At 44.5% G+C, this 12,832-nt stretch overlaps 1 protein-coding gene across 1 annotated transcript in view; it reads left to right on the top strand.

The window, feature by feature from the left end:
* The window catches only part of CFAP52 (cilia and flagella associated protein 52), a gene marked incomplete at both ends in the record, with an annotated part of 63,659 nt that extends 51,181 nt beyond the window's left edge, over window positions 1-12,478 (top strand). The window contains 4 exons of the mRNA XM_080713950.1: window positions 1,526-1,677; window positions 8,207-8,309; window positions 10,547-10,658; window positions 12,279-12,478. Coding sequence (XP_080570076.1) covers window positions 1,526-1,677; window positions 8,207-8,309; window positions 10,547-10,658; window positions 12,279-12,478 — 567 coding nt within the window. The remainder of the gene's footprint in view (window positions 1-1,525; window positions 1,678-8,206; window positions 8,310-10,546; window positions 10,659-12,278) is intronic.
* Between the last annotated feature and the right edge of the window lie 354 nt (window positions 12,479-12,832).

Genomic DNA, 12,832 nt, shown 5'->3' with positions numbered 1-12,832 from the left:
TTAGCAGAGGCCCCGGCATTATCGATTCTCCTAGCAGGGGTCTGATGATTTCTTGGCCTGAGAGAGAAGGAAAGGTCCAGGATCACTGGGGGCATTTTGCAAGTTCACAGAGGATGCTTACATCTACACGTGGATATCCCTGCCCTTCCCTGCAGCATTCCCACCTCACCCAACCGAGATGGGGGCAGGGGGTTCAAAAACAAGCCACGCATCTGTGCGCAATAGGAAAAAGCTCTAGAGCCTGGCATGGTGGCGCACACCTGTGTCAGTATCTAGTGCACTGGAGACCTAAGGGTAAGGCCGATTCACGGGACACAGGGGATGCAGGTTTCATGTACACTGCATGTTTTATTGAAAGAGCAATCAGACTCTTATAGAGAAAGCTTCTCTGGGATCATCCATAGACGAGTTAACTATTTTAGACCTTACAAGGTTATCTTAAAGCAACAATGGATGTGTGTGAGTAAAGCCAAAGGACGAGTCTCAAAGCAACTTTTTGTTTTACAATAAGAAGCAAGAACACCTGTGACCGCTCCTAACATCTCAAGCTGTTGATCATACCAATAAGTTTTCTGAGAAATGTCTATGGTGGGAAGGACCTTCAGAGAGAGGGCCAGAGCTGCTTCCGACCTTGAAGGCAACTCGGCAAGACTCCTAGCTCCCCGATTAGAGGAAGTGTGCTCGCCTCCCAGCCCGGCATCCCAAGCTGCTTCTCGGGAGCCAGAGTTGCTTCCTTTAACCCTTCAAGCAGGAGCCTGCATCTCAGTACTCTCACACACCTGTAATCTCAATAATTGGGAGGCTGAGGCAGGAGGATCGCAAGTTCAAGGATGGCCTCTCTGCAACGTCACAAGACCCTCTTTCAAAACAGAAAAAAAAAAAATAATAAAAGGAGCTTGTGGTGTCGCTCAGAGATAGAATGCCCTTGAGTTCAAACTCTCAGTATCACACACACACATACACACACACACACACACACACACACACACACACACAGATCCTGGCATGGTGGCGCACACCTGTCATCCCAGCTTTTGGGAGACTGAGATAGGAGGATTGTGGTTCATGGCCAGCCTCAGCTACTTAGTGAGGCCCTCTGCAACTTAGTGAGACCCTGTTTCAAAGTAATTGGGCTGGAGGGTGTAGCTCGGAGGTAGAATGCCCCTGGGTTCTATCCCTAGTACCGCAAAGAGAGATAAAGGGAGACAGAGAAAGACAGACACCCTGGGTTTATTTATTTATTTATTTATGGTGGTACGGAGGGTGGAACCCAGGGGCTTTTCTACCTCTGGGCTACACTCCCAGACCTATTTTATATTTTATTTGGAAACAGGGTCTCACTAAGTTGCTGAGAGCCTCACCCAGTAGTTGAGGCTGGCTTCCAACCTGTGCGACCCTCCTGTCTCGGCCTCCCAAGTGCTGGGATTACAAGCGTGCGCCACCACGCCCGGCTTTCCCTTGACATCTTCTTTGTTACTTTCCAAAGTCCCAAGTCTGTACTGAGCACATGCGTTGGGCGTTCCAGGTGAGGGTCTGGGAGATCAGCTGCTACACCCAGAAGCTGGAGGAGGCCCTGAAGGAGCACAAGTCCTCTGTGTCCTGCATCCGGGTGAAGAAGAACAATGAGGAATGCGTCACGGCCAGCACCGACGGGACCTGCATCATTTGGGACCTCCTGTAGGTACCGGGGATGGGAGGATGACACGACACTCGCGAAACCCAGCTGTGCCTTGCTGGACACAAGCAGAGCAGAGTGTACAAAGGAGGGGAGAGATCCCGCTCATGGAACAGCAAAGGGAGGTTCCGCAGAAGCCCTCCTGGTCTCCATGGCTCTGTATTCCCCGGGGGTAACAGGTGCTTGGCGGGAAGGGTGTTGTCTCCAGGAAGAACCGAGTAGCCGACATTTCTGTGCAGCTAGGGAAGTAGCCTTCTGCAAGTATGATTACACTTGCACTAACTTTTTTATTTTTATTTCTATTGATACTGTGGCTTGAACCCAGATGCATTCTACCTCCGAGTTACACTATTAAAACTTTTTGAAGTTTTTCCCCGTTTAATATGATGTTGGCGGTGGGCTTATTGTAGATTGCCTTAATAATGTTGAGATATGTTCCCTCTATTCCAATTCTCTGCAGTGTTTTTATCATAAATGGATGTTGAATTTTATCAAATGCTTTTTCAGCATCTATTGAGATGATCATGTAATTTTTGTCTTTGATTCTGTTTATATGATGAATTACATGGATTGATTTTCGTATATTGAACCAGCCTTGCATCCCTGGGATGAACCCTACCTGGTCATGGTGTATGATTTTCTTGATGTGGTTTTGAATGCGTGTTGCTAGTATTTTGTTTAATAGTTTTGCATCCAAGTTCATCAGAGATATAGGCCTGTAGTTTTCCTTCCTTGAACTGTCTTTATTTGGTTTGGGTATTAGTGTGATGTTGGCTTCATAGAATGTATTTGGGAGAGTCCCGGTTTTTTCTATTTTGCGAAATAGTTTGAGGAGTGTTGGGGTTAGCTCTTCTATAAAGGTTTTATAGAATTCACTTGGGAAACCATCTGGTCCTGGGCTTTTCTTTGATGGTAAGCTCTTTATTGCTGTTTCAATCTCTTTGATTGTTATTGGTTGGTTTAAATGTTCTATATCTTCTTGACTCAGTTTAGGAAGGTTGTATTTCTCTAGGAAGTTGTCAATTTCCTCCAGATTTTCCATTTTGTTGGAGTATAGTTTTTCAAAGTAGTCTCTGATAATCCTCTGGATTTCTATACTGTCAGTAGTAATTTCTCCTTTTTCATCCCTTATCTTCATAATTTGGGTTGATTCTCTCTCTTTTTTTTTTTTTTTTTTTTAGTTAGGTTGGCTAGTGGTTTATCTATCTTGTTAATTTTTCCAAGAAACCAGCTTTTTGTTTTGTTGATTTTCTGTATTTTTTTTATTCTCTATTTCGTTAATTTCTGCTCTAATTTTAATAATTTCCTGTCTTCTGCTGGCTTTGGAGTTCAATTGTTCCTGCTTTTCAAGGGCTTTGAGGTGTGTCATTAGGTTATTTATTTGAAGATTTTCTGGTTTTCTTTCTTTCTTTTTTTTTTTTTTTTTTTTTGGTGGTACTGGTGTTCCTGGAAGCCCTTCTACCTCCAGGCTACACTCCCAGACCTATTTTATATTTTTGAAACAGGGTCTCTTACGCCAGCGCGGCTGGCTTTGAACCTGCGCGATCCTCCTGTCTCCGCCTCCCAAGCGCAGGGATTACAAGTGTGCGGCACCACGCCCAGCTTCTGGTTTTCTTATGTGAGCACTCAGTGCTATAAATTTTCCTCTTATTATTGCCTTCAAAGTGTCCCAGAGGTTTTGATACATTGTATCTTTATTTTCATTTGTTTCTAGAAATTTCTTGATTTCACCTCTTACATCTTCTATGACCCATTCTTCATTCAGAAGTGAGGTGTTCAGTCTCCACATGTTTATGTTGTTTCTCTGGGTCTTCTTACAGTTGATTTCTAGTTTCATTCCATTATGATCTGAAATGACACAGGGAAGTATGTAACATTTTTCAAATTTGCTAGTGCTCATTTCGTGTCCCAGGATGTGATCTATTTTGGAGAAGGTTTCATGAGCAGCTGAGAAAAATGTAAACTCCACTGTAGTTGGGTGAAATATTCTATATGTGTCCAACAGGTCCATTTGGTTAATGGTATTCTTTAGTTCTGAGGCATCTTTACTGACCCTTTGTCTGGAAGATCGGTCTAGTGTTGTGAGAGGTGTGTTGAAGTCTCCCAGTATTATTGTGTTGGGATTTATGTGTGACTTCATGTCACAAAGAGTTTGATTTATGAAAGTAGCTGCCCCTATGTTTTGGGCATAGATGTTGATTATTGTTAGTTCCTCTTGCTGGACTATTCCTTTTACCAGTAAAATGTGACCTTCTTTGTCTCTTCTAATAAGTTTGGGTTTGAAGTCTAACTTATCTGATATCATAGTTGCTACTCCTGCTTGTCTTCGAGTACCATTAGCATGGATTACCTTGCTCCAGCCCTTTACCTTGACTTTGTTCCTATCTTTACTTGTAAGGTTTGTTTCTTGTAAGCAGCAGATGGATGGATTCTGATTTTTAATCCATTTTGCCACTTTATGTGTTTTTATTTGGGAGTTGAGGCCGTTTACATTCAGTGTGATTATAGAGAGATGATTTTTAATTCCTAACATGTTAAGATTTTATTTCTGTTTGAGATACTGTTTATTCTTCTTTGCTTAGTTGTCTGCTGGATGGGAAATCTTGTTTCTTAATTCTGGCATGTATTACCTATTTCTGCTCTGCAGTTAATCTTGAGTACTTTCTCTAGCGCTGGTTTTGAAGACATAAATTCCTTCAGTTTCTGTTTGTCATGGAAGCTTCTTATTTCCCCGTATAATTTGATAGAAAATTTTGCTGGGTAGGAAATTTTTGGCTGGAAATTGTTTTCTTTCAGAGTTTGGAATATGTTACTCCAAGCCCTTCTGGCTCTCATGACTTGGTTTGGGAAGTCTGGAGTGATTCTAATTGGTTTGCCTCTGAATGTCACTTGGCCCTTTGTTTTTGTTGCCTTTAAGATTCTCTGCTTGGCTTCCACATTGGTCATTTTGACAATTATGTGGCGTGGGGATCCTCTTCTCCGATCCTGTCTAAAGGGAGTTCTATAAGTTTCCTGGAACTGTGTATCGACCTCTTGCTCTGTGTTTGGAAAATTTTCTGCTATTACTTTCTTGACGAGATTATTGATCCCTTTTGTTTCACCTTCTTTTCCCTCCTCTATTCCAATTATTCTTAGGTTAGCTCTCTTAAAATGGGCCCATATTTCTTCAATGTCAGATTCCTGCTGTCAGATTTTTTTTTCTAAATTAGAAACTATGCGTTCATTTTTGGAGTGATCATCTTCTAGAAGTGAGATTCTATTCTCCATGTGGTCTAATCTGTTGTTTATACTTTGAATTGAGGCCTTTGTTTCAATGATTGCATTCCTTATCTCTTTTTGACTCTCTCTGAATTCTTTTCGAAAGTCCTCTATTATTCCTACAGTTATTTTCCTAATTTGATCTTCAAGAGCTCTCTTAATTTCTGTTATCAGGTTCTAGTGTTGTGGGGTTGTGGGCATTCACTGCTCCATTGTTATTCCTCTTTCCCATGAAATAGAAACTTAATTCATCTAACAGCATCAATTTGTCTTTCTTCTCACTTGGTGACATTCCGGGGCCTTTTATACTGTGAGTGTATCGCACCCACACAGAATGAGTTAACTCCCAAGTAACTAGACCAAAGCATGTGAACTTAACTGTGAAGTAATTCAAAGCATTTTCAGCCGGGCATGGTGGCGCACGCCTGTAATCCCAATACGTGGGAGTCCGAGACAGGAGGGTTGCAGGTTTGAGGCTAGTCTCAGCATCTTACTGAGACACTCGTCAGCTTACCGAGACCCTGTTTCAAAAAATATATATATATAAAAAAGTATAAAATTTAAAAAAGGTATATTTTAAAAATATAAAATAAGGCTAGGCATGGTGGTGCATGCCTGTAATCCCTGTGCTTGGGTGCTGACATAGGAAAATCATAGGTAGTTTGGATTTTGGAGAAATTGGGAATATTGCATAGATTTTTTTTGTGTGTGTGTGTGGTACTGGGGTTCCTGGAAGCCCTTCTACCTTCGGGCTACACTCCCAGACCTATTTTATATTTTTGAAACAGGGTCTCTTACGCCAGCGCGGCTGGCTTTGAACCTGCACGATCCTCCTGTCTCCGCCTCCCAAGCGCGGGGATTACAAGCGTGCGCCACCACGCCCAGTTTATCCCTTATCCTTTATTTTTTAATTTTTCTTTTCTTTTCTTTTTTTTTTTTTTTTGGTGGTACTGGGGTTCCTGGAAGCCCTTCTACCTCCGGGCTACACTCCCAGACCTATTTTATATTTTTATTTGGAAAGAGGGTCTCCTAAGCCAGTGCGGCTGGCTTCGAACCTGTGCGATCCTCCTGTCTCTGCTTCCCAAGCGCAGGGATTGCAAGCGTGCGCCACCACGCCCGGCTTGCATAGATTTTTATCAGTTAAGCATTCCTAATCTGAAAATCTAAAATCTGAAATGCTCAAAAATCCAAAACTTTTTGAGTTGCTGACATGGGCTAAAAGAGTTTCTGGTTCACAGCATTTCAGATTTGAGGTTTTTAGATTAGGGACGTTCTGCCTATACCAAAAAAATATATCAACATTGATATATTTTGGGGTTAGAGATGCTCAACTGATAAAAGTCTGTGCAATATTCCTAAATTCTCCAAACTCAAAAATCCAAATTACTTCTGGTTCAAATGTTTACAAGACAATCAACCTGTATGGTAGCTAACGCAGGGTTCTCAGATCCTGTGCAGAGAGAATCGTTTGAGATGCTGGCTTCAAATGCAGGCCTTCGGGCTTCATCTCAACCCCTTAAATACAGATTCCTAAAGGTGAGGTCCAATAATGTCCATTAAAAACAACCCTTCTAGCCGGGCGTGGTGGCGCACGCTTGTAATCCCCGCGCTTGGGAGGCGGAGACAGGAGGATCGCGCAGGTTTGGAAACAGTAGGAGACCCTGTTTCCAAAGAAAAATGTAAAAATAGGTCTGGGAGTGTAGCCCGGATGTAGAAGGGCTTCCAGGAACCCCAGTACCACCAAAAAAAAAAAAAAAAAAAAAAAAAAACAACAAACAATCCTTCTAGCCGGGCGTGGTGGCGCACGCTTGTAATCCCAGCATTCAGGAGGCTGAGATGGGAGGATCGCGGTTCGAGAACAGCCTCAGCTACTTAATGAGGCCTTTGCAACTCAGTGAGACCCTGTTTCAAAAAATGAATAAAAAATAGGGCTGGGGATGTAGCTCGGAGTTAGAATGCCCCTGGGTTCCATCCCCAGTACATCAAAAACACAAACACAAAACAAAACAAAAATCCTTCCAAAGCCGGGTCGTGGTGGTACACACCTGTAATCCCAGCATTTGGGAGTCGTAGACCGGAGGATCACAGTTCGCGGTCAGCCTCAACTACTTAGGGAGGCGCTCTGCAACTTAGTGAGACCCTGTTTCAAAATAAAGAATAAAAAAATAGGGCAGGGGTTAGAGCTTTGAGGTCAAACACCCCTGGGTTCCATCCCTAGACTCACAAAAACAAAACAAAACTAAACTAAAATTCAATCCTTCCCTACACTCTGCCACTCAGTTTATGGGCGCTCCATGTAACCCTAAACAGTGACCTCAGTAATAAAGTACATTGTGCTGGACTGGGGAGGCACACATCTAATAATAGCAGTACTGGGGAGGCTGGGACAGGAGGATCCCAGGTTTGAGGACAGCCTCAGCAATACAGGGAAACACTCAGCAACCTAGCAGGACCTTTTTCAAAATAAAAATTTAAAATAGGTATGGGGGGGTGTGGCTCAGAGGTAGAACACTCTGGATTGAATTCCTAGTACTACAAAATTAATTAATTAATTAATAAAAGTATACTATAGCCAGGTGAGGAGGCACAAGACAGTAATTCTAGTACCTGGGATAGGAGGATCCCAGGCTCAAGGCCAGCCTCAGCAACTTAGGGCTACCCTTTTTCAAAATAAAAAGTAAAAAGGGCCAGGCACGGCGATGCACGCTTGTAATCCCAGTACTTGGGAGCCAAGTTCACAGACAGCCTCAGCTACTGAGTGAGGCCCTCTGCAACTTAGTGAAACCCTATTTTAAACTAAAGAATAAAAAATAGGGCTGGGGGTGTAGCTCGGAGGTAGAATACCCCCTGGGTTCCATCCCCAGTACCGCCAAAAAAATAAAAAGTAAAAAAGGCTGGGGATATCGCTCAGAGGTAGAACATCCCTGGTTTCAATCCTCAGTACCATAAACAATAAAAAACAAAGTCCACCGTGCAGGAGGCCGGAGCCTGGCTTTGCATTCAGTCTCTTCTAGTTCCTGGGCTGGAATGTCGGGTCTCTCACCAGGCTCTGGGCTCCACTATCAACTCCTGTCTTCTGACAGCCCAGGATGCCATAGCAGAGAGGGCGGAGCCGCCAGGCAGCTCCTTTGAAGACACAGCAGTGCTCCTGTGTGGAGGGACGCGGGACATCTGAGACAGACAGATAGACCAGCCCAAGTGTCGGCTGAACGGCGAGCCCATTTTCTAGGGAAGAGAAAGTCGAGCCTCACAGCTTTTGAATCTACTTTTCAGCCGTCTCAGGAGAAACCAGATGATCCTGGCCAATACCCTGTTCCAGTGCGTTTGCTATCACCCGGACGAGTTCCAGATCATCACCAGTGGGACGGATAGAAAGGTAGGTGCGGTGCACGCGGGCCTGTGTGAGGCTCCAAACCCGCGCAGCTAGCAAGCGGTACGGGGACTGAATCCGGGGCATGGTACCTCTGAGCCACACCGCCAGCCCTATTTTGATTTATTTTATTTTATGGTATCGGGGACTGAATCCGGGGCATGGTACCTCTGAGCCATACCGCCAGCCCTATTCTGATTTGTTTTATTTTATGGTACTGGGGACTGAATCCAGGGCATTCTACCTCTGAGCCACACCGCCAGCCCTATTTTGATTTATTTTATTTTATGGTATCGGGGACTGAATCCGGGGCATGGTACCTCTGAGCCATACCGCCAGCCCTATTCTGATTTGTTTTATTTTATGGTACTGGGGACTGAATCCAGGGCATTCTACCTCTGAGCCACACCGCCAGCCCTATTTTGTTTTATTTTATTTTAAGGTACCGGGGACTGAATCCAGGGGCATTCTACTTTGAGCTATACCCCTTGCTTTTTAAAAAAATTTTTTTTTAGTGTGAAACAGGGTCTCACTAAGTTGCCGAGGGCCTCACTAAGTTGCTGAGGCTGGCCTTGAATGTGTGTGTGATCTTCCTGTCTCAGCCTCCCAATTACTGGGATTACAGGCGTGCACCAGTGCACCCAGCTGATCAAATCTAGTTGAGAAAATAAATGCGTCTGTACCAAACACGTAAAGATTCTTTTTCCTTACCATTAGACTCTAAACAACACTATTAGTATAACAACTATTTACGTGGCGTTTACATTGCGTTAGGTAAAGTAAGTAATCTAGGATGGCTTAAAGTATGCAGGAGGTCAGGCACTGGTTCTGTGCAAATCCTTTTCCATTTTAATCCAGGGATATTCATTCTATCTCCGAGCTATACCTCTGAGTCTTTTTAGTTTCTGTTTTCAAGCAGGCCTCACTAAGTTTCTGAGGCTGTCCTGGAAGCTGCAATCCTCCTATCTCATTCTCCCAAGCACTGGGATGACAACAGGTGTGGACCACCAGCCCTGGCTCTACGGTGCCGTTGAGTATATGGGACTTGAGCATCCTCCGTATCTGCAGGGGGTCCGTGGACCAGTCTCGCTGGCTGATACCCAGGGACAGCTGGGACAGCATAGAAAAGTGTCCCTGCTTTCAACACCTGTTCTTCTAACCCCTTATTTTACTTTCCCTTCCCAGGAGGAGACCAAGGTTATCAATTTGCCTTTATTTTTCATTTCCTTTTTTTTCTTTTTTTTTTTTTTTTTGGTACTGGGGATTAAACCCAGGGGCATTCCACCATATATATACACCATACACACACACACACACACACACACACACACACACACACACACACACATTGCTGAGGTTTGGGCCATGAACCTTTGATTCTCCTGGCTCAGCCTCCCAAGTACTGGGATTTACAAGCATGGGCCACTGCATCCAGCATGTTTGTCTTTATTTTATTTTGAAGTACTGAGGATGGAACCCAGGGACATCCTACATCCAAACTACACTCCCAGTCCTATTTTTTATTCTTTATTTGGAAACAGGGTCTCACTAAGTTGCTGAGAGCCTCACTAAGTAGCTGAGGCTGGCTTCGAACCTGCGATCTTCCCGTCTCTCTCTATATATATATATATATGTCTGGGAGTGTAGCCCGGAGGTAGAAGGGCTTCCAGAATCCCCAGTACCACCAAAAAATAAAAATAAATAAATAAATAAAAATCCCGCCCTATGGAATAATTTCCTTGGGGCCGGAGGTGAAGTTGGGAACAAGGGTATGCTCAGGAATTGGGCGGGATCGGCCACCCTGGACAGGTGACTGTGAGATCCAGTCTCCAGGAGTTCCGGAGCACTCACCCTCTTACCCAAGGAGGGAACTGCCCACCAGCCAGGCCCACAGCCCGGCTCTCTTCCTGTAGGTGCCAAGCAGGGCCCCAGCTGTTCTCTATTTTACATTTCGCTACAGACTCAATCTGCTCCATCTTATCAAAAGCCCTTTCTGTGACAAACCCGGCTTATCAGCATATCAACATGTCTTTAAATAGCACGCAGATTTAAAAACCAATACTAAAAATATCGAAATGGCTCCTCCACCCCCAGCCACAGCCTATTTTTAATTTGAGCCCGTACCACCTCATGGTGTATTTTCGCTCCTTCTATATAAGGCGGAATCATCTTTTGTTAGCCTGCGTGTGGATGCCTGCTCGGAGCCTGGTCACGCACGCCTCACGCTCTGTCCTGAATTCCAGATTGCTTACTGGGAAGTGTTTGATGGCACCGTCATCCGAGAGTTGGAAGGTTCCTTATCGGGTTCCATCAATGGTATGGACATCACGCAGGAAGGAATGCATTTTGTCACAGGTTAGTCCTGGGATTAGACAGGAAACACCAAGTTTGGCTTGTTTAGAGGGGAACATGGGATAGCCGGGAAGGGGTGGGGGGTCCATTAGAAGAGCCTGCAAGATGTTCTCAGGGCAGGTTGGTTAGATTCAGACACGAACAAAACAGTCCATGTTGCTGGAAAAGAAAAATATGGCAGACACCCTAAAACACAAGGAAAAAAAAAATTTTTTTGGTACTAGAGATTGAACCCAGAGGCATTCTATCTCCGAGTTACATTCCCTTTTATTTTTTGTTGATACAGTCTCAAGAGGTTGATGAGAGTCTCACTACTTGCTGAGGATGCCCTTGAATCTCGGATCCTCCTGTCTCTGCCTTCCAAGTCCTGGGATTACAGACACGGACAAGAGGAAACATTTGTGCAGGAGCCTTGCGGCACAAAATCAGCTGAGCTTTCTATCACCACCATGCCTGGCTGGTTTTTAAAATTATTTATATATTTATTCATTTGCTTATTATTTTTATTTGTGGTACTGGGGGTTGAACCTAGGGGCCTTCTGCTTCCAACCTATACCCTCAGCCCTATGTTTACTTTATTTATTTATTTATTTATTTATTTTGGTGGTAATGGGGGTGGAACCCAGGGGCTTTCTACCTCTGGGCTATACTCCCAGCCCTATTTTATATTTTATTTGGAAAAAGGGTCTCACTAAGTTGCTGAGAGCCTCACTAAGTAGCTGAGGCTGGTTTCGAACTTGTGCGATCCTCCTGTCTCAGCCTCCCAAGCGCTGGGATTACAAGCATGCACCACCACGCCCAACTATTTTATTTTATTTTGGGGGATTAAGGCTACATACCCAGCACTATTTTTTATTTTTAAACAGTCTCACTTGTTTGATGAAAGTTTCAGTATTTGCTGAGGCTGTCCTCAAACCTGTGATATTCCTGTCTCAGCCTCCCAAGTACTGAGATTACAAGCCCGAGCCACCAGGCCTGGTTTATTTTTATTAAAAAAAATTTTTTTGGTGGTACTGGGGTTCCTAGAAATCCTTCTACCTCCGGGATACACTCCCAGACACCCATTTTTTATATTTTTATTTGGAAACAGGGTCTCTTAAGCCAGTGAGGCTGGCTTGGAACCTGCGCGATCCACCTGTCTTGCCTCCCAAGTGCCAGGATTACAAGCATGTGCCACCACACCCAGCTGGTTTATTTTTATTTTGAAGCAGGTTCTCCCTAGGTGGACGAGAGTCTCACTATTTGCTGAGGCCGCCCTCAAACCCGTGATCCTCCTGTATCAACCTCCCAAGTACTAGGATTCCAGGCGTTCACCCCCATGCCTCTTGCTGCTCGAGCCTGTGGGTTTGGTTGGCAGGGCTGGCCTTCAACATCCGGGCTCAAGGGATCTTCGGACCTCTGCCACCAGCCCCAGGACTACAGATGTGTGCCACCCCGTTTGTTAGCATCAAAAAAAAAGCATTGGATAAAGAAAATTGTTTTCTAAGTTGGTGTATGGGGAATGTGTCGAAAAGGATCCGGTTATTGGAAAGGAGGGCGGATTCTCTCCTATTCTGTTCTATTCGATTCTATTCTGTTCTATTCGATTCTATTCCAGCAGCGGCATGTAACTGTGTTTTTCAGGTGGAAACGACCATCTGGTCAAAGTGTGGGACTATAACGAGGGCGAGGTGACCCACGTCGGCGTGGGCCACAGCGGCAACATCAGCCGCCTCCGGGTGAGTCCGGGGAACCGGTACATCGTCAGCGTGAGCACGGACGGGGCCATCCTGCGGTGGAGGTGCCCGTTCGCCTCCTGCGACGGCCCGACCTCGGCCTGCTGAGCCGCGGGCTGGCCCACCACCCTGCCCTCGTCCTCACGTCTCAGGGTTTTTGTTCTTTAGTCAAAATATTTTATCTTTCTGTTTCTCTTTTCTAGAATGCATTTTACATTCTGAAATTGTACATAAAATTAAAATGTGATCAAAAATATGGACTGTGATGTCTTTAAAACACTTTTTTTGGTACTGGGGATTGAGCCCGGGAGACTACTACCTCTGAAATACATCCCCAGCCCTATTTTTTATTTTATATTTTCTTTCTTTTCTTTTTTTTCTTCCTTTGTGGAACTGGGGGCTATACTCCTAGACCTATTTTATACTTTATTTGGAAACAGGGTCTCACTAAGTTGCTGAGAG

The sequence above is a fragment of the Muscardinus avellanarius genome (assembly GCF_963383645.1).
Source record: "Muscardinus avellanarius genome assembly, chromosome: 16".
Taxonomy (NCBI): Eukaryota; Metazoa; Chordata; class Mammalia; order Rodentia; family Gliridae; genus Muscardinus; species Muscardinus avellanarius.
This window is presented reverse-complemented; position numbering and strand designations above follow the sequence as displayed.